Below are 22,592 nucleotides of genomic sequence, written 5' to 3'. Positions count from 1 at the left end.
AAAGGTTCTTTCTGGCCTCAAAAAAAAAATACATCAGTGACTGCTATGCTGACTTTTTAGGCTACAGAGAAAAGAAGGACCAAGAATTTCTCAAGTGTAGTTTTCCCTTACACATAGTAATTTTATCTCTACCAGGATAGATGTCCTTCATTTCATGTTTTATGTTACATGAAAACATGTAATCCTTGACCATTAACAACGACAAAAACTTTAATGCATCATGCAAAAAAAAAAAAAAAAAGAGGTTATCTTCTCTGAAATTCTTACACTACAGGCTTGTTTATATTTTCTGGCCATGTCTAAACTTCAGATATCTTCTCTTCTATAGAAATATCAGGAGATTATTAAAGTGGACCCTTATTGTCTTTTTAGATTGTCTTCATAAATAAACCTCTAAGTATTATTTTAGAAAGCACTTCACTCAGTAAGGTGAGACCTCTGTGTTACAGATTTGTACTTTGGTTTTTACCAACTCTTGCATTTAGTTAAATATTAATTATGTGCACTAAAATGCTAAAGGTGGGCCCTTAAGGAACCATGTCCATGGTCTCACTGGGGAGGCAAGACCAACATTTTAGAGAGGAATTGTAAGATGTGGTTGGTCATGGGACCTCCAGGCCCCTGCAGCTGCCTTTTCATTCCCTGGCACGTGGTTGGGAGAGGGGCAGACTCCCCATTAATCAGCCTCCTTATACCCCCAAATTTACCTTCCACTACCCTGCTTCTCTCTCTTCACTCAGACACATGGGTTTCAGGAGGAGCCTGGGGCCTTGTTTGAAATAGGTCAGTGAAGTCTGCTAAAAAGCACACACAAATTTGCTGAGGGGATGTGCAAGGTAAAGGAATGGTCCGATTAAGTGAGTCTGTAGAGAAAGGTGACATTTTAAGAGGTGTGATGGATAGAATGGGTGATGAGATGGAAGGAAACAACAATGGGGCCGGGCAAAAGTGGTTGTTTCTAGGACAGTCTACTTGCTGTTACAGGGAACTTCTTTGTCCTTCATATTGCTTGGGAGCACGATAGTATAAATATTGGTAAAAGTAAGGTAACTATTTATGGTAGATAACTAGGTATATGGGATTCGAAATAGGACCAAAAGATGATAAACTTTCTTGCTAAATAGTTTACTCAAGGAGGCAGATATCGCAAACAACACTGTTTCGTTGGTGTTTACTAAAACATACGATATATAATGATACGTGTTGTGTAAAATGCATTCCCAATAGCAAGAATCCAATGATGACAAATCTCACACAAATTGAAATAAACCGGTGGCTGTGTTTAGTCACATTAGATTTATATGTTAGGCAGCAGGACTTCATTGAATAAGAAAAGACCAATGAGAAGAAAAAGATGAAAAAAAAGTGGCATGAATGAGACTTTGCAAAAATTATAAGATGAAAGAAAGAAAATGTGGAGGCAGTAAATGGGGACTTTAAGAGCCTTGAGGACAGGAGATGTTACCTTTGATAACAAGATTGCCTTGGGCACCCAAAAGCCCTTAGGACATACTGAGTGAGTGGGTAAATGAATTGATGGATAAGCCCACCAAGGTGAAGTTGATAAGATAGGTGGATAAAGAAACAGAGGAGAGATGAGATGACCTGGGTATACAACCCTTTCCCCAGAGGCTTACAGATTCAGTGGGGGAGATAAAAATGGAAACGGATAATTTAAACACAGCATAGTATGTATGTGATAAAGGCGTGTGTTGGCAGTGGTGTAGCTATGGTGGTGTGTGTTGGGGGCTCACCTGTCCTTCCAGCAGCGAACTGAAGGAGGGAGTTGGGGGCTGACTGTGAGAGAACCAATAGCCTCTAAGCTTAGAGACCTTCATGCCATGGGGAGTTTCCAGCAAGTTCAAATTTATTCCTATTTGCAAGGTTTGCAGTGAGCTGCAGGTTGGCAGTTAATAAAGCCCTGAACCCCTTGGGTGCCCCCTCAAGGACCAGACTCATGCTCCATCTCTAGCTGTGCTTTCCCCACCTCACCCATTTACCCTTCTTCTCCCATTGCCTGTGTCCCAGGAACTCCCTCACTCTGGAGGAGTGCAGCGCATCTTAATTTTCTCTCCACTTTGGAAAATTTTCCTCTCCAGTCTTCCCTGCTTCTCAGATTGACCTTAAAAGACCACTGATCAGTGTTTGGAGACTTGCCACAGTCCTAGCTGTCACTCAAGGTCACCTATAATTGGGTCCTAAATTACCTGTGCCCCCTGATCTGGCCAGACTTCTCTGCTCACTATTTGCTGAACACCTTGTCCTTTCCTGCTTCCATGCTTGTGCTTATGCATTTACTTCTGCCTGCATTGCCTCTATTTTTCAAAATTCTGACTATCTTCTAAGGCCTGGATTGAATACTGCCTCTTTCATGAAATATAACTGAGTTATATTTCCCCTTTGTGCCTCCATTTATAATAATGTATCTTCTACTGCCTTCTAGATATGTCAGATCTCCTCTCTTGGACTATAATATCTTTGAAAATAGTTAACCATGTCTATTTCATACCCACCCCCAACCTTGCCCCAGCATCTAGTATGGTGTCCTCCACATATTCACTCACTAAATGTTAATGAAATGAATGAATGGATAAGTAAATACATTAAAAAATTATGCAGATACTTAGCTGGTTGCCTATAGAGACATAAAAACTCCAAGTAGGGAAAATATTCTGCTACTATGGAATTTATAACCTATGTAAAGAGGCAAAAGATACACAAGAAAAACAACCTAAGGATGGTTTCACAAATGCAAAATCTTGCAGTACAAATCAAACACCTACCTGCTGAGGGGGAATTAAATGTGGTAGAAGCTAGAGGCTCTTTCAAGAGTAAAACTTTGAATGAGCACTCTCTGGCTCACATTCTAGGGAAGAGAACTGTCCACATCCTGTCCTGAAGTGGGCTTTCTAGTCTCCATGTCTCCACTGTGATCTCCATTGCAACAATGGAGAGAGGTGACAACCGATATTAGCTCTGTGTGTGTACGTGTGTGTTTTGGGTACAAGATAATTGCCCTGACCTGAGTGTCTGTACAAGAAATGCCATTTGGCTCTGTCTTCCATCTCAGGAACCTGTCTTTGTTTATGGGCTCAGCCCTAGTTCCAGGGCCCACTTCCATGATCAGTAGACACTTTCTAGATCACTGTCTTATTCTTTTAATAATCTATGTGCATTTTCGGTGCTATACCTTTATATCTAGGAGGGATAGATTTCTTCCATAACAAAGGGAAAAGTCTTAAATTTTTGGTTTCTTTGTTTAGTTGGTTTGGTTTTTTTTTTTTTTTTTTTTTTTTTTGGCTGTGTTGGGTCTTCGTTTCTGTGCCAGGGCTTTCTCTAGTTGTGGCAAGCGGGGGCCACTCTTCATCACAGTGCGCCGGCCTCTCACTGTCGTGGCCTCTCTTGTTGCAGAGCACAAGCTCCAGACACGCAGGCTCAGTAGTTGTGGCTCACGGGCCCAGTTGCTCCGCGGCATGTGGGATCTTCTCAGACCAGGGCTCGAACCCGTGTCCCCTGCATTGGCAGGCGGACTCTCAACCACTGCGCCACCAGGGAAGCCCCTGGTTTGGTTTTTGACCTTTGAACACAAAAGGCCTTGTGAGGGTAATGTTCCTTCATGGTGTGTCTTGACCCTTAGCTCCTCCTCTACCTGATCCCCCCTGTCTTTGTCCTGTTCCAGGCTCTTCAGAACAGGACATCACATTTAGACTGCTTCATCCCTCCTTATTGTCCTTTCAGTCTCTGAGCATTCCTGCCAGAGTAAGCTTCCTGAAATATCATTTACATCGTGGACCTCCCACCCCAAGCCCTACTTAAAAATCTACAGTGGCTCAGTGTTGGTTATAATATGAAGTCTGATCCCCACAATCGGCCCAGGCTACGTCTTTGCCTCTTCCAGCCACCTCTAGCCCCACCACATCAATTCTCCATTCTAGCTGTGTACTCGCCCTAAGGACACCTTTCCTGTTGAGCTTCTTAAATCCTACCCACCCACCAAAGCACAGCTGCAGCCCACCTCTCATCCCCCCAAGATCCCTAGCTATAAGGCATAATTCATGTTAAACACATCTCTGTTTCATAATGTAGGATGGTTTGGATCTAGTGGAGAGTTAGTGTCCAAAACGACACTGAGCAGTGGGCGAAGCAGCTGTGCTAAATCAGATGGAACGCCTCTGCTTCTGGCTTAATGGAAATGAAGGCTGGAATTTGTGATTCTGCTCTGCAGCTGAACAGAAGAGAAGGGGGGAATGGCTGAATCCACCATCAAAATGTGCCTGGGGAAATTTATTTTAACAAAACCTATAAAATCAAATTTTATTAAAACTAAATAGTGAAATTAAAGAGAGCAATGCCTTATTTGACAGTGCTTGGTGGGATCTGACCCACTCATAATGGGAACTTTGTAGTGTTAAGGAAGTTGGATTTGGATATCTTTGTCTAAGAAATTGAGATTTCTTGGGCTTCCCTGGTGGCGCAGTGGTTGAGAGTCAGCCTGCTGATGCAGGGGACACGGGTTCGGGCCCCGGTCTGGGAAGATCCCACATGCCACGCAGCGGCTAGGCCCGTGAGCCATGGCCGCTGAGCCTGTACGTCCAGAGCCTGTGCTCCGCAATGGGAGAGGCCACAACAGTGAGAGGCCTGTGTACCGCAAAAAAAAAAAAAAGAAAGAAATTGAGATTTCTTTAATTCTTCCATCTTTCACAGATTTTTAGGAAACTTCTTTAAGCATATTGTAGCACACTGAATTGTTTTCCTGGAAGGTCAAGGTCTGGATGTATATTATTTAATAGATAGCTTATGCTCTTTTAGTTTTCCTTATTATTTTACTGTGCTTGGCTTAGAAGATGAGAAGGTAGATCCATCCTCTTCCATTTACAGACACCAGTTTGAAATTGATTAACTCAGTAGAGGGCCTTTGAGCTTCAATTTCTTTTTACAAAATTACAAATCTGATAGATCTCCTCTTTTAGTATGCAGAAGGCCGGTAATACGTCTGCCAATCTGTTGGCCCAGTTTTAGGACACTGCCAAGAGCAGCTTGGGCAGCCGTCCTTTGTCCAAACTCAGAATAAACCAATGGAAGGCCAAATAAAGCAGCAGTAAGGGGTTGGAGCAGGTGGCACCACCTGTATCCATCTAATTCAAGCCCATCTAATCTGCCACTTATATGTGAAAAATCAGAGAGTGAGTCAGAGTATCAGTGAAAAGATGGATGTGGTTCTGGCTTATGCTCAAAGCCCATCATGGAAGAAGATTACCATTAAAACTAGTGCTACTGGTCCTGGAAACTAAGGATTTATCCAATGGGCTAGAGCCATTTCTGTATTACCTATGCAAGTTGAGATATTCTTGATCATTTACAGCTGTGTGTGCCAGGACATAAAGGGCCTAATTAAATGTTTATTACCTGTTTAAAATCTTCAGTGCAATGAAGATGCCTGCCAGCCATTAGGACTTTACCTTCGGATTTATAAGAGGATGTGGATTGTGGATTTCATGGTTGGGAACAGCTCTCTCCATATGGAACCCTAAAGGAGAGTCCTTATAGAGTTACACTGGAGGAAAACTGGCCTCTGGTTCCGAGTGCTGATTCCCTTCCAGCTGCATGTCACCCTGACAGCCAATGAGATATCGACTATGCTTACTTTTCTGTGAGAAAAATGAGTGAACCAAATCCCAGGAACATTTTTGTAACTGTGTGGGGGTGGATTAAGAGAAGCCCTAAGACATTTCAAACCACATTTGAGGCATATTAAAAAACTTCTCATGTTTCTACTTCATGAAATATATCAGGCACTTACAGGTATGAAAGATTTCTCACCAGAATATTCTTTGAGCTAAAAATAACTACAATGTGGATTAAAGGTAAAAACAACATCACAATAAATAACAGATTATACTATAAGTGGAGCAAATCATAACAATAATGAGTGAAAATCTTGTGAACCATTCTTAAAAATTGATTTTGAGAAGATGACAATTTATACCATTTTCTAAAATGAGGGAAGAAATGGCCAAAATATTTAAAATTTTTAATAATTGAATTTTGAGTCAGTATTTGCTTTCTAATTATTTACAGTGTAAATGGAAATATTTATTGCTCAGTTCCTCTAGTGAAGCCATCCTTGACTCTGGAATGTGACTCAAGATTGATATTTTTTTCTTTTAAATTGCATTTTCTTGAAGGTTTCCTTCCCTACAATTTCTAGGTAGTAAAATATTTCAAGTTAGAAATGGAATCTATTATTTGACTGCTGTTGAGTTACAGTATCACAGGCAAATGTTTTCAGTCGGCCTCCCAGTTTAGCAAAATAACTTGCATAATTGTCATTTTAAAATGCATTTGATTTTGACATTAGTTTTTCTCTTACCCTTATGTTTATCGTTGAGAAGACCCCCGGCAATTTCCAATGTGTGTAAGCCAAAGCCGTTCTTTACAGTAAACACGACTCCTGTTCAAGGGAAGCATCCCCAGCAGTGGGGGTTATTTTAATGGACATGCTGTATTACTTTAATCTAACCCTTTTACCATCTGTTCTTCCCATAACAGTGAATGAAAAAAAAAAGGACATATTTTATGTTTCAGGGTTACATTAGTAAAAAGTAAGATAAAAGTGATTTAAAAGCATGCATATGTTCTTAGTACAATGCAGTCTGCATCTGTGATGTTTTTTCTCATGGTTCAGATACAAATCAAGAGGAAAGCTGCTCATGCCTGATAGAGTGAAAGTTTTTCATGGAAAACAGGACTTTACCATAAGAGGGTCTCTCTCTATATTTTACAGCTAAAAATGATAAAAAAAAAAAAACCCAAAACCTCAGTGAGCTGCCAGAATAAAAATAGATACCTGTAGCATCTATTGTTGGAACATCTGGTGTTTTTCCTGAGTTAGCTTGCTGCCGCCACATCCAGATGAATGCAGAACACCTGTCTGGAACATGCTCTTGAGGCAGGAATGAATCTCATGACTGTTTTCAAAAGGGGAATATCTGTGTTGTAATTGTGGTGGAAGAACGCTTCAGTGCTATGAGGACGTAACCGAGGCTGTGTGGTGTTGGTCTACTGGAGTGTAGAGGTTGGAGAAAACCCCCTTTGTAAGAACATGCTTGGGGACCTGGGATCCATTCCTGCATAGAGGTAGGACACTGCTGTCTTTGTTCTCTAGGTACCTAAGTCTAGATGAGTCCAGGATTCTGGAAGGAGTAAGGGCTCTGGAATTGCATCTCTCCTCTTAAACTTCCTAATCATGTGAACTTGGGCAGTTCTGTTTTCTGGTTTTTTTGTTTTGTTTTGTTTTGTTTTTTTAGCTTCATTTGCTGCATCAGTAAAGGGATTAATGATACTTTTAAGATGTTGTCTTAAGATAAGATAAAATAATGTCTGTGGGATCTCAGTATAGTGACCAGAGCATAGCAAGTATTTGATGATGGTAGCTATTGTTATTGTCATGGGCATTAGTTAGCATAGGCAAATCATATGGTAAATTGCCTCTTAGCCATAGTTCATTTTCCCTTCCCAAGCAGCTACAGTGTTAAAAGAGAGTGATAGCTCCCTTCTTTGAACTCCTAAACGGTACTGTTTTTTTCTTCATTCAGGCCCTTGCCATTTTTCAACTTGTTTTAATGTTATGTTCTGTGGGTTATTTATACCCCTCCTAATATGAACACCTTGAAGGTGGGGCTGTATTTCTCACATCACTTGGCACACTGTCTTGCAAATACTAGGTACTCAATAAATATTAGAATGAATCATAGAATGAATTATTATAACTAGTTCCCATTGAGTGCATATAAAACCCCAGCTGATGGCTCAGACTTTTAACCGGATGAGGTATCAGTCTCTTCTAGAAAGAATGATTCTTTCATGAGCCCTGAATCTCAGAGAGGAGCTGGGGGATGTGGCTGGCGTCTGACATCCATTTCTGGCAGGCATCCAAGCTCTTTGACGGTCAGCGTTAGCCCACCTTTGGTGGGTGGCATTTGGTTTCATAGTTATTAGAACCAGGGCATCCTTCGTCTAACTCTCTTTTTTTTTTTTTTTGGCCGTGCGTCATGTGGGATCTTAGTTCCCTGACCAGGATGGAACCCGTGCCCCCCGCAGTGGAAGTGCGGAGTCTTAACCACTGGACTGCCAGGGAGGTCCCCTGACTCATTTATAAATTTACCAACGTGAAAGCCTGTTTTGAAAATTAAACTTTAAATAAGAAATAGGGGTAAATTAAAGTGCAAAGTATTCATAATAGTAACAACTTTTCTAAGAAAGAGAAACAGAGGTTTCCGCAAAATTAACCAAAAATTAGTTTCAGTGAACTTTCTTTGTTGATGTAACCTAATTAAAATAGGGAATCGAATCATTCAGTTTCTTAGCTTTAAACAGAGGAGGAAGTGTTGTTACCTTTTCAAAGGAAGAAGAGCAGATATTCTATAGCTCCTAAAATGGGATTTTGTTTTACCTGAAAATAGTCTAGATATCAACAATTGCTAGGAGAACCAACCACAGGTTCCAGCTAGCTAATCGATCATGAGTGTCACTCTCTCTCCACCCTTAAAACAGATCTGTGGGCTTTTAGTCAAAGTTTAAGTGATAAGAATCATTGGTACCAAAGAGCAGTTCAACTTTGAAAATCAGAGCATTTGGAAGAAAAGGCCCTAATGTTTAAGTGATTGGCCAGTGGCCTGATTTCTTTTTGCAGCTGGGATGTTGATTTCTTTTTTAAAATTTTTATATTGAAGTATAGTTGATTCACAACATTGTGTTGGTTTCAGATGTACAGCAACTGTGATTCAGTTATATGTATATATAATATATTTCAGATTATTTCCATTATAGTTTGTGATAAGATTTTGAATGTAGTTCCCTGTGCTATACAGTAAATCCTTGTTGCTTATCTATTTTATGTATAGTAGTTTATATCTGTTAATCCCATACTCCTAATTTATCCCCCCCCTTTCCCTTTGGTAACCATAAGTTTGTTTTTTAAGTCTGTGAGTCTGTTTCTGTTTTGTATATAGATTCATTTGCATTATTTTTTAGATTCCATATACAGGTGATATCATATAATATTTGTCTGAGTTGCTTCACTTAATATGATACTTTCTTGGGGGCTTCCCTGGTGGCGCAGTGGTTGAGCGTTTGCCTGCCGATGCAGGGGACACGGGTTCGTGCCCCGGTCTGGGAAGATCCCACATGCCGCGGAGCGGCTAGGCCCGTGAGCCATGGCCGCTGAGCCTGTGTGTCTGGAGCCTGTGCTCCACAACGGGAGAGGCCACAACAGTGAGAGGCCCGTGTACCGCAAAAAAAAAACAAAAACAAAAATATGATACTTTCTTGGTCCATCCATGTTGCTGTAAATGGCAATATTTCATTCTTATGACTGAATAACATTCCATTGTAAATATACACCACATCTTAAACAGATCATCTGTTGATGGGCACTTGGGTTGTTTCCATGTCTTGGCCTATTGTAAATAATGCTGCCATGAACATTGGGGTGCAAGTATCTTTTCAAATTAAAGTTTTTATTTTTCCCAGATGTATACTCAGGAGTGGAATTGCTGGATCATATGGTAGTTCTATTTTTCATTTTTTAAGGGACCTCCATACTGTTTTCCATAGTAGCTGCACCAATTTACATTCCCACCAACAGTGCACAAGGGTTCCCTTTTCTTCACAAGAGATGTGGATTTCTCTATCCTTTAACATACATGTTTTATCTCTGGCATGCCTGTAGGATGGGACTGAAAATATGGCCTCTAGATCAGCGGTCCCCAACCTCTTTGGCACCAGGGACTGGTTTCGTGGAAGACAGTTTTTCTGCGGACGGAGGGTGCCTGGGGGTGGGGCATGGTTCAGGCAGTAACACACAGGAGCGATGGGGAGCGGCAGGTGAAGCTTCACTCGCTCGCCCGCCGCTCACCTCCTGCTGTGCGGCTGGTTCCTAACAGGCCTTGGGCTGGTACTGGTCCGCGGCCTGGGGGTTGGGGACCCCTGCTCTAGATAGTACAGTCTAGGGAAAAAAAATCATTTTTACAAGATGGTGATATAACTATTCCTGTCTACCAAAGTGAAAGTCGTTAATCAAGGACCTTTACATGATACATACATATCTGTAACATTTGCATTTTTAAGAGTACTTTGGGGCTTCCCTGGTGGCGCAGTGGTTGAGAGTCCGCCTGCCGATGCAGGGGACACTGATTCATGCCCCGGTCTGGGAAGATCCCACATGCCGCGGAGCGGCTGGGCCCATGAGCCATGGCCGCTGAGCCTGCGCGTCCAGAGCCTGTGCTCCGCAACGGGAGAGGCCACAACAGTGAGAGGCCCACGTACCGCAAAAAAAAAAAAAAAAAAAAAAAAGAGTACTTTGATACATATTATTTATTTGATCTTCCCTGTAATCATATAATGCAGGTAGTCTGTTCCTATTCTGCCGATGGAAAACTCAAAGCCCACAGGAGGTGATCTTTTGTACAAGTCATATTGGATGATAATAGATCAGGGTCCTCCCATATTTGAGTTCAGTGCGGTTTCTACTGGAATCCCTAGTTGATAACTTAAAATTACATTTTTTATGCACAAAATATTAATCATCATTAATGAAAACAAAGATATTTAATTAAATTATAGCTTTATCAGAGCATGTCTCTATTTCTTCAGAAAAAAAAGTTTTTAAAAAAATAGCCTTTTCCCTAATCATTCTATAAAAATAAGATATGTTTGCTATGTAGGATTTTTTATTTTAAAACACTTACTTTGAGGGAATTCCCTGGCATTGCAGTGGTTGGGGCTTGGTGCTTTCACTGCCAGGGCCGGGTTCCATCCCTGGTTGGGGAACTAAGATCCTGCAAGTCGTGTGGCACGGCCAAAAAAAAAAAAAAAGATTTTATACATAAAGAAAAGTTGCAAGAACAATAAAGTATTTTTGCCTACTAAACCTAGGTTCATCAGGGCTTAACATTTTGCCATATTTGCTTTATCATATTCTCTGTGTCTTTTCCCATCTGCCCTCATTATTTATTTCTTCTGAACCATCTTATAATAGGTTCCATATATGATGCCTCTTTAACGACACCTTACTACTTCAACGCATATTGCCTGGTGTAATGGTTTCTTAGGAGCGGGAAACTGCCGTTTTTGTTAGCAGTTGCCAAATTCCCCTCCATAGCGGCTGTATCAGTTTACATTTCCACCACCGATGCATGGGAGGGAGTACCTCGTTCTCCACACTCTGCCAAACAATATGTTGTTGAGCTTTTGAACTTGTGTTAATCTGATGGTTAAGAAATAGTATCTCAGTGTTCTAATTTGCATTTATCTTATTCAAAAGTTAAACATCTTTTCATATGTTTCAGGCTATTTTAATATTTTTTGTGAATAGTCTATGTCTTTTGACCATTTTCCTTGTGCTTTCTTTTAGTTTCTTTTGTTATTTTTCTAGCTTTTGAATTGAGAATTGAATTTAGTTTTATTCTTTCATTTTTACTGATTTAGGTATCTAAAGCTATATATCCCATAGGTCCAGATATATAGTATTTTCATTATCCTCTTCCTGGAAATTCTGTAGTTTATGGTTTATTTGTCTAGTTTCCCCAGGAGTTAATAGTTTTGTTTTTTTCAGGTGGAAGGGTTTTTTTATTGTTTTTTTAATTGTTCTTAATTTCTATTTGTTATTCATTGTGGTCAGAGAGTGTTGTTTATAATATTTCTACTTGGTGAAATTTACTGAAATTTTCTTTGTAACCTAATATTTGATCAATTTTGATGATTAGTCATGTATGCTGAGGTTTATTCTTTATTATATGTAAAGTTTGATATATAGCCATAACATTTATGATTTTGTTTTTTAAGTCTTCTGTAGCTTTTCTTGTTTTCTTGGTTTTTTTTTTTTAACCTACTTTATTTGTCTTATACTGAGAGTGGTGTCTTAGTCTCTTATTATTAGGATACTTCTCCTTGTATCTCCTATAGTTTCAGCTTTATGTAGGTGGTATCACCATGCTATTTGATGCATAGACAGAAAGACAGAAAAAAAGAAAAAAAGTTTTTAAGCAAGAGAATGACATGATTAGATGAGAGTTTCAGAAAGATCTCTGAGGTGGTTAGGTTCTGGGAAGCCCCAACACCAAGCCAGGTTGGAGGTTCGTGGGGTTCATTTGTTTTTCCTCTGTCAGGAAGACATCAGCATCAGAAGGACAGAAAGCAGCTTGGTGGTTTCTAGGTGCTGGAGAAAATGGGGAGTTATTGTTTAACGAGAGTCAGTTTTACAAGATAAAGAGTTTTGGAGATGGGTGGTGGTGACGGTTGCACAGGAATGTGGACATACTTAATGCCACAAAAATGGGTAAGATTGAAAGTTTTATGTTATGAGTATTTTACCACAATTAAAAATAATCTTAAAAAGAAAGGGAACAGTTAAAGAGGATCTGGAAGTGGGAAAACATGTTGTCATAGACATTCATGTATAGGTTTTTGGGTTTTTTTAAATAAATAAATTTATTTATTTATTTATTTATTTATTTATTTATTTATTTATTTTTGGCTGTGTTGGGTCTTTGTTGCTGCCCGTGGGCTTTCTCTAGTTGTGGCGAGCGGGGGCTACTCTTCGTTGCGGTGCGTGAGCTCCTCGCTGCGGTGGCTTCTCTTGTTGCAGAGCACAGGCTCTAGATGCGCAGGCTTCAGTAGGTGTGGCATGCGGGCTCAGTAGTTGTGGCGCACGGGCTTCGTTGCTCTGCGGCATGTGGGATCTTCCTGGACCAGGGCTCGAATCCGTGTCCCCTGCATTGGCAGGCGGATTCTTAACCACTGAGCCACCAGGGAAGTCCCTATAGGTTTTTATATGAATATAATTTTCATTTCTCTGGAAAAAGTGTCCAGGATTGCATACAGTAGGTGCACATTTAGGTTTTTTAGAAAGTGCTAAGCTGTTTTCCAAAGGGGCTATACCATTTTACGTTCGTACCAGCAACACATGAGCGAGCCAGTTTTCCTTCATCATTGTCAGCACTTGGTATTGTCACTATTTTTTTTTTTTTTTTTTTTTTGCGGTACGCAGGCCTCTCACTGTTGTGGCCTCTCCCGTTGCGGAGCACAGGCTCCACATGCACAGGCTCAGCGGCCATGGCTCACAGGCCCAGCTGCTCCGCGGCATGTGGGATCTTCCCAGACCGGGGCACGAACCCATGTCCCCTGCATCGGCAGGCAGACTCTCAACCACTGCACCACCAGGGAAGCCCTGTCACTATTTTTTATTTTAGCCAGTTTAATAGGTATGTGGTGATATTTCACTGTGGTTTGAATGTTCCATTTCCCTAATTGCTAATGAAGTTGAGCATTTTTTCATGTGGTTATTTGTCATCTCTTTACCTATTGAGTGAAATGTGTCTTCATGTCTTGGGCACATTTTAGTTTTTTATTGTTGAGTTTTGGGAGTTCTTTGTACATTCTAGATGCTAGTCTTCTTTTATGGAAATGACACTTGTCTGAGGCTGCCAGTTTGGATTTTGCTTGATTTTGAGTCCCTTTCCTGTGGCCAGTACTGAGTTCCAGTAAATACTGACTTGTCTTCATATTTTGGCATTTACTTGTGCTTTTCTTTCAGAGGATGACTGTCTTCATTTTGCCTATGTCCTAATCTCTCTCTCTCTCTCTCTCTCTCTCTCTTTTTTACGTAGTCTCTTAAACATATCAGTACCCTACTCTCTGTATCCACAGGCTCATAGCAGCTGCTGTTGGACTTTCTTTTTTTTTTTTTAACTTATAAGTAATTTGAACTTTGGCATATTCCCTGCCTCCTAGTAATGCTGATAACATGGATCACGTGTGATTTAATCAGTGCTCTGTGATGAACTTATAGTTTCTTGGGGGAAGATGTGTGAAGAGATTCAGAGTCAAATGGATGCCATTATCCTTCCTGCTCAGAAGCCTCTAGAATGGAATGATTTATTGACCAAAAGACCTCATAATCCCTATAAAACTTGTGTCATAATGGGATACTTGGGGGGAAATTGACATTATAGTAAAATTATAACTGACATCATAACCTTTCTCTTATAATCATGACAATAAAAATTCTTGGTCTTGGATTATAGTTCTAATTATCTACTTTAAATAAGTGCAATATAGGAACAGGCATAGGGATCATATGTTTCAACACTAGAAAGGATAACAATAATTATATCATATAGAATATTAGAGCTGAAAGAAAAGTTCAAGAAAGACTAATCTAACCCTCTATGTCATTCTACAGCTGAGGCTAAGAAAGGTAAAGCAATTTTACTGAGGTTTCCCTGAGAGTTACTAGCGAGGATGGCCCTGGAACCAAGTCCTCTTGGCTTCCTGTCCCTCGTGCCTCTTCCATTAAATGGTCCCAACTCTGGTTCAGGCTTTGGTAGGTTAAGTATCATCATGACCATTTTCCTGTTGGGACAAAAGAAATTAAATCACTTGCCCACGACTGTACATGTCATTAAGTAGCAAACACAGGTGCAAGGGAGACCGGGAGGCTTCTCATACAGCATTCATTCACACGCTGCATATATTGCCTGGCTGCCTTCCTCCCTTTCTGCCTTCTCTCATTTCTCAAATACTTAATGAACACCTGAACTATTTCAAATTATGGGGTGGTAGTGTTAATAGAGTGCGGTCTGTTTTAAAGGGTGGACGTGGCTCATAGGTCTTTTTTTTTGTTTTGGCTGTGCCGTGTGGCATGTAGGATCTTAGTTCCCCAACCAAGGATCAAACCCATGCCCCCTGCAAAGGAAACACGGAGTCTTAACCACTGGACCGCCAGGGAGGTCTGCAGCTCACAGTTTTGATGGTGCACACAGGTTCAAGTTTACAGGCCTTCTCTTAAAAAACAAAGGTTTACGGCTAGGCTTTTCCTCCGCACCTCTAAAGCAGTGGGAGGGCTCGGTCTAGCTGAACCACCCAACTTCTGGATGCTTGAAGGGCAATGCCCTTGCTGCTGTGGTTTCCTGATTATAGACAAGAGGCTTATCTGTCAAACTCTTCTTTGGGTGCTCTTGAAATGTGTACCTCAGGTACGCCAGGGCTGCCTCATGTTGAATTTTCTTTGTCAGCGAAAGACAGAATGTTCTTCTCTGCTGCGCCAAGAGCACTTTCCCATGTACACTCAGGGAAGGCTTTTCCCCCTCTCAACAGGGCTCAAAATTCTTGACTGGAGTACTTCAGAAATAGGTCTGGTTTATACTTTTATAAAAACAAGCAGAGTCTGGGCAATTCCTAGCGTGGAATAGCACTGATGATCTGAATTTTTCCTAGGCAAGCACATGGATGGTGCTACCAAAGCGCAAATGGATAGCACTTTGGTCCCCACTCAATAAGGAGAGAGGGTGGCAATCCCCGCTTGGTGAAAGTGAAGGTGGCATCTTATGAAAAGAGAGGCTGGTGTTCACGGAGAGAAAAGGCAGATGACAGGTGGAGGTGTGAGGTGGAGGAATGGTGCCTCGATGTGTCCATCCTACAGGCCTGCGGGAAAGAATTTATATTTTATGGGTTTTTTTTTTTGATGGAATATGCTGATAGTCCATATGTACATTTGGAAAATAATTAAAGTAATATTAGAAATGGTCGTGGAAAAGTCTTGAACCTGGAATTGGCTGGAACTCTGTCCTGAGCATGCTGTATTTATCAGTGTACTTTGGAGTTGCCCCAGAGGAGCCTCTGTACCTCATGTCCCTGGCTGCAAGGGACCCTCGGAGGAGCTGCCTGTTTGCACTGAGTTGGGAAGAGCTGGGGATTCTTCCTCCTGTTAAGGGTGGTGCTAGTAGGACGGGGAGAGTTTGCCTTGTCCTGGGAAGGTCTCATCATGGGTCAAATTTGCTCAATTAGTGTGTGACAGGTGAAGAACAATGGAGCCTGGGAATATCTCCTCTCCCTCCCCCCTTTCTCACCGCCACACGTGCCTGTCCCTCTTTCTTCTTGGGGGTAAGAAAGAGAATGTAGAATGGACTTGGATTTATATTTTCGTTCCTGAGACTGTAAAGCAGTTCCTGCCACTTTTCTGGAAATCTCTCTAACAGTGAAACTTTTTTTCTCCTCTCTTCCTTACCAGTATTTTCTCTCAAGTGTAAAACCATGGTTTAGAGTGCAGGCTTTGAGACCAGATAGAGTGTGGGATGGCTGTGGCATCTTATTAAAACTCAGTGATGCAGTATCCTCATCTATAAAATGGAGCTATGTTACTGTCCAGATGGTTAAAAGGATTCATTGATATAATATACAGTCAGTAGTTAGCATATTGCTGGGCACACAGTAAGTTCCCAATAAATGACACCTATTATTATTATAGCAGGTAAACTCTCTATGGTACCTAGAATTATGTTTGGCATTAGGTAACCAAAAACTGGTAGAAATGATTATATTACTGATTTCAGTGGCTCTTGAGGAGCTTCAAACTGAGCGTATCTCCTAGGGAGGTCCTCAGAGCCTTTTTTGTTTTCTTTCAAGCACCTGACCAAATACTCTGGCAACAGGTGAGCAGCGTGATTCCAACAACAGCCTGCAGCTGTGTTGTCCTGATGAGCCTGTGCATATTTTGAAGTTTCACTTTAGAAAGCAAGAAACACATCCTAGTGAACAGGCCTAGCTTATATGGGGCAAGACTTTTCCAAAGTCACATTGAGACTGAATTAAGTTAAGCATTTATTCACTACCTTGCCATGTATCCAGCATGGCCCTCAGAGAGCTAACGGTCCAGTGTGAAGCCTTAAAACTTATATTTGTATTGCTTTTTAAGGAAGAAAAAATGTGAAAAGTCAATAGGAATAAAATATGCTGCTCTCTTGGACTCTCCCTTTGGCAGTACCATTTGTGTATTGATGGAGAACTTGGGCTTGAATCGTTGCTCTGCCACCTGCTCACCCTGTGGTCTTGGGCAAATCATCTCCACTCTTAGGGCCCTCGCTTGCCTATCCATATAATGGGTTACTAATATCTCCACTTCAACGCTTTTAAGAATTATGCGGAGTAATTCACGGGAAGTACCTCCAACAGTGCCTGGCGTTTAGTTCAGTCCATGTTTGTTGTTATTAGTTTTATCTCCTCCTTCCAGCAGCCAAAAGGATTGTATTTTGCAGTACCATGACTGACTAGGTGATCCAAGTCAGGGGTGTCCAGAGTGGTGCTAGGGTCTTATTTTGGTGCCTTAAGCCCAATACGACCTTAAGGGTGCTTTCAGACCTTGGGGCCTTTTTCTTTCTTTCTTTTTTTTTTGCGGTACGCCGCCGGCCTCTCACTGTTGTGGCTTCTCCCGTTGCGGAGCACAGGCTCCGGACGTGCAGGCTCAGCGGCCATGGCTCACGGGCCCAGCCGCTCCGCGGCATGTGGGATCTTCCCCAACCGGGGCACGAACCCGTGTCCCCTGCATCGGCAGGTGGACTCTCAACCACTGCGCCACCAGGGAAGTCCCTCTTTCTTTCTTTTGAAATGTACTTTTGCGCCACCAGGGAAGCCCCTCTTTCTTTCTTTTGAAATGTACTTTTCTCACCCTCTCGGTTTCAGTACTCGGGATTTCCCGCGGAAAGATCCGAATCTGATCACGACAGCCAGTGGGGCGGCAGTCCTCTGACAGACGCGGCCTCCCCGCAGCTGCTGGACCCCGCGGACCGGCCGGGCTCTCAGCACGACGCGTCGTGCGCCTACAGGCAGTTCTCGGAACGCGGCTCTCTCTGCTACGGCTTCGCGCTCGACCCCTCCAGGCTGGTGGAGGAGAGGCATTTCCACACCCAGGCCTGCGAGGGCGGCCGGTGTGAGGCAGGCAGGTACTTCCTGGGAGCGCCGCAGGCGGGGAGGGAGCCCTGGTGGGGCTCTCGCGCAGCCTTGCCCCTGACCAAGGCCTCCCCGGAAAGCAGAGACGCCTATGAGAGCAGCATGCCTCACATCGCCTCGGTCCACAGGATCCACGGTAAGGGCGGCTCCAGCGACTCCAGCGTTGCGCCTCTGGGCAGGTTTATCATAGTCTAGCTTTGACCCTGGAGTGATCCCCACCCAATGGTTTTCTCCTTGAATTTGCAAATCAGAAACTCTAACCAATGGGATTTAAAAAACCAAATCCACTCTTTTGAAGTGTATTAATGTTGCTGATGTTTGCTAAATACATTTGTTTTGGACAGGCGAGTAAACATGATTCCCATTTTTTTTTTTTTTTTTTTTTTTTTTTGCGGTACGCGGGCCTCTCACTCTTGTGGCCTCTCCCATTGTGGAGCACAGGCTCCGGACGCACAGACTCAGCGGCCATGGCTCACGGGCCCAGCCGCTCTGCGGCATGTGGGATCCTCCCAGACCGGGGCACGAACCTGTGTCCCCTGCATCGGCAGGCGGACACTCAACCACTGCGCCACCAGGGAAGCCCCATGATTCCCATTTTAACATCAAGAAAAAAAAAGTAAAGAAATTAAAGTGAATTGTTACGTCTATTGAACTTGTAGTATGTATGCGTCTAAATTTCTCATTTTAACATCAAGAAAAAAAAAGTAAAGAAATTAAAGTGAATTGTTAAGTCTATTGAACTTGTAGTATGTCTGCATTTAAATTTCTTGTGTATTATTTTCTTCTGTATTCTCACCCTTCAAATGTGGACCGGAGTAGTTTGGGGCTCATCTAGCAGGGTTTCTCAATGAGGGCACTATTGGCGTGTTGGGGAGGCCTGCCTTTGTTTTATGGCCTATCACTCATGTCACAGGTGTTTTAACCTCCCTGGTCCTCTGGGCATTAAATGCCAGTAACTGTCCCCTTCCCCCATCATATGGCAACCCACAGTATCCTCTGTGAGTTGAGGATGGAGTGAGGTGTGGGACCCATGGGGATTTTCACCTTGGGATTATTACACGGCTCTACAAACACACAGAAATGGGAGCTGCAGTTAAAGCCTTTAGTGTTATGAATGCTCTTCTTTGTCCATTTCAATGTAAACTGGTCAGGGAGAGCTCATTCTTTCCATTCCAAGCTTAGGTCCAGGCAGTTCTTGAAAACCCTTCCCATTTTCTTAAAAGTCAGTGACACTAAGATTGATCCAATGGCTGTGCTATTACTCTTCTTGCTGTGTCTCTAGGATAAGAAATGTGCTAGACACTGTTGTTCTCACACATAGAAGTCTCCTGCACATACCACCTAGGCACTTATTGTTTTCTATGAATGGTTTTGCTTTGTTTCCATTTTTGCTTTCTATTTTTCTGCTTTTATTCTGAATTTCTCTAGTTTGGTAGCCTGGGAATGAAAACCCAGGGCAAAGGGCAATTGCTTACCCAAGAATGGAGTGAAGTGAAAATCCTGCCTTAACCCACATGGTCAGGAGGAAGATATTAGAAATAAAATGAGAAGAAAAGGGAAAAGGAAAGCAATGACTAGTGTGATCCCAGGGTTCTCTGTTGCATTAAGCAGTTTACAGCTTTCATATATCCCTTTCTGTTTCTTTTCTCTCTTTTTATATTGACTTCAGACTGTTTTGAGAATAACGTAATTTATGGAATAATATTTTAGATGTACTTTTCCTCCATATTAGATCTCTTTCCTTGGTTCAGAGCAAGTTGTTATTAACATTTAAAATATTTATTCTTATTTCAGAAGCAATATCAGGGTTACTGTGTGATTATGTGTGAAACAGATTTTTTTTTACCACTGGATTTGAGAAGGCAATATTTATATTTTTAATTGGAACTATATATATATATATATATATATCCATGCACACAGATACACACACACAAATATATGAATATGTATACATATTTTAAACCTTCAAATAGTTTAATAACTTCAAATAGTTTAATAACTAATGTTAGAGCTTTATTGTAACTCTACTTAAGAAACATGTAGCAATTTTAACATTTTAGGTGATTTAGTTGGAATTGAGAAGCTAGTCCAGCCTATATCATCATCTTCCTCAAACCCAATGGAAAGCATTATCTAAGCATCACTTCAACATAGCACTTCTCTAGACAATAACAGAAACCAAATCCTATGTATTTTTCTTTTATTATTTACAGTCAGACAGGTCCAGGGATGTACATCCATGGACAAGTATAAACATACTTTACTGTCTTGCTAATTGGCATTCACAACCCACGAACAAGGTTTACCTTCTAGAAAACTTGTTATAAACTTCATCTGCACTTAAAAGCCACTGAGAACTATGAATTCCAGGACAATATGTTGACACTGTCATGTGAGCCTGTGTCTGTTTCAAATATCGGTGCATATATTAAAATGGAAAAATATAAGGTTTCTTTTAATAGGAAAAAGAAATACACTTACAATACTGGGGGTGATTTTTGAGACCACTTACTTTTTTACTTTTTCTAATTTCTAGGGCGAGGTCATTGGGATGAAGATAGTGTGGTCAGTTCTCCAGACCCTGGGTCTGCCAGCGAATCAGGTGACCGATATCGCACTGAGCAGTATCAAAGTAGCCCACATGAACCTAGCAAAATCGAAACTCTGATCAGAGCCACCCAGCAAATGATTAAAGAAGAAGAGAACAGGTTGCAGCTGAGGAAAGCCCCCCCAGACCAACTGGCTTCCATTAATGGAGCTGGGAAAAAACACTCCCTCTGTTTTGCAAACTACCAGCAGCCCCCAACGACAGGCGAAGTCTGCCACAGCTCCGCTCTTGCCAGCACTTCACCATGTGACCACATCCAGCAGAGAGAGGGAAAGATGCTGAGCCCCCGCGAAAATGACTACGACAACAGCCCCACAGCACTGTCGCGGATAAGTAGTCCCAATTCGGATCGCATTTCCAAATCCAGTTTGATCCTAGCTAAAGACTATCTACATTCGGATATGTCTCCTCATCAGACGGCAGGAGACCATCCTGCCGTCTCTCCAAACTGCTTTGGCTCTCACCGGCAGTATTTTGATAAGCATGCTTACACATTAACTGGATACGCCCTGGACCACTTATATGATAGCGAAACTATTAGAAACTATTCCTTGGGCTGTAATGGCTCACACTTTGATGTAACTTCCCATCTAAGGATGCAGCCGGATCCAGCACAAGGACACAAGGGAACATCTGTTATAATAACCAATGGAAGCTGATGTTTTTTCTAAAATATTTTGTTCTTGAAGGATCTCTGAAACATATTTATCATTTAATGGCCCATTACCAGCATTTACAATGCCACAGATTGTTAGAGTGGATAATTTAAGTTACTGGGTATTTGACATGTGTTCTTGTGAAATCAAAGATAACAGCACTGGCATTCAGGGTTATACACAGATAATGGAGCTAAAGTGAATACAAAAATTGCCCCTCTATTTATATGGGAACCAGAATAGATAAATTTTGAATTGAAAAATACTTGTGTAGATTAAGTGAGCATATATATCACGTGGAAGGACCGATGGATGACAACAATCATTATGATGATCCAGTGAACTTCATACACACAGACCACTATCCACAAACTGCTATATATACTTTACATATGGAAATGTAGACTATATACCATAAATATACCCCAAGTGGGTAAGCTTCCTTAACCCTAGCACATTAAGCACCTTAAAGAAATTTCCATTCCCAAAATAACTTAGAAAGAGATATATCTTGTAAACTGGCTTCTTCTTTGTGGTTTCAACCATCCAGCTCATTTGGTTCAGGCATAAATTAGGGAAATGTTTCTGGATATGATACAAGAATGAGTTTTCACCTGGCATCCATTATAAGCAATCAGGAAGTGGTGATTTTTCACCTTACTTTTGAGTTAGACAAAGAACAGGATCACACTGACATAGCAGTAAGGGTTTTTCTAAGTAAAAACACTGAGATAGTGGGACACACATCAAAAGCCTGGTGTGCCCAACTGGAAATAGATTAGTAGAGATGGAAAGGCCAGAGGCAGAGAAAAATGAAATGATATCTCAAACAATTTCAGGGTCAGCATATGTAATCAACATAGTTGGGGCTTGTAAAACTAACCAAATAAAAATTCAAACTAATTCACCAAGAAAAAATGGCTGAGAAGTGCAAAAAAAAAAACAAACCCCCCCACACACAAAAAACTAAGGGAAACCAGTGAATGCTACATAACAGCAGTGTGTTTGAACACATTTCAAAGCACAGATGTGCAAATGTGACATGTGGAAAGCCTCAGGAGAGAGTCTAAGATAAAAGCCTAGGCTGACAGACAAGTGGTTAGAAGGGTACGAGTAGTACTCTGACTGAAGGAACAGTCAAAGCGTTCATTTTTCCATATTGTTTGTAAACAGCAAAAAACAAACTTGGTCTTACATTCATCTGATACAGTAGAAAGACCATCAGACTAGATGCCGAGATCTCTGAGTTCCAGTTTGACCCTGCCTGTAACTTATTTTGGGAGCACAGATGTATCACTGACCACACCTGGGCCCCAAGTTCTTTATCTGTATGGCAGGTCTAAAGTTCCAAGGTTCTGTGGTTCGTTCGTGCAGCAGTACTGAACTTGTTAACCAGTTATCTCTCTGCTGTGAGTTGTCAAGGCTCATCATTCTGGCTTACCTGCACTCATACAGAGGTCTAGATGCTTCGAAATTTAAGCAGGTGCATGGGCTCTTTTAGGCCTATTATAGTTGCAATCAACTTTCTAGTTCAGCCGAGA

At 41.6% G+C, this 22,592-nt stretch overlaps 1 protein-coding gene across 2 annotated transcripts in view; it reads left to right on the top strand.

Annotated features, from left to right (window-relative positions):
• The window catches only part of SIM1 (SIM bHLH transcription factor 1), a 68,928-nt gene extending 46,939 nt beyond the window's left edge, over positions 1-21,989 (top strand). For both annotated transcript variants that reach the window (XM_081250750.1, XM_081250749.1), the window contains 2 exons: positions 17,518-17,920; positions 20,324-21,989. In XM_081250750.1, coding sequence (XP_081106876.1) covers positions 17,518-17,920; positions 20,324-21,054 — 1,134 coding nt within the window. In that variant the 3' untranslated portion in view covers positions 21,055-21,989. The remainder of the gene's footprint in view (positions 1-17,517; positions 17,921-20,323) is intronic.
• The last annotated feature ends 603 nt before the right edge of the window (positions 21,990-22,592 follow it).

This window comes from Mesoplodon bidens (genome assembly GCF_964165515.1).
Source record: "Mesoplodon bidens genome assembly, chromosome: 12".
In the NCBI taxonomy this organism is placed as follows: Eukaryota; Metazoa; Chordata; class Mammalia; order Artiodactyla; family Ziphiidae; genus Mesoplodon; species Mesoplodon bidens.
This window is presented reverse-complemented; position numbering and strand designations above follow the sequence as displayed.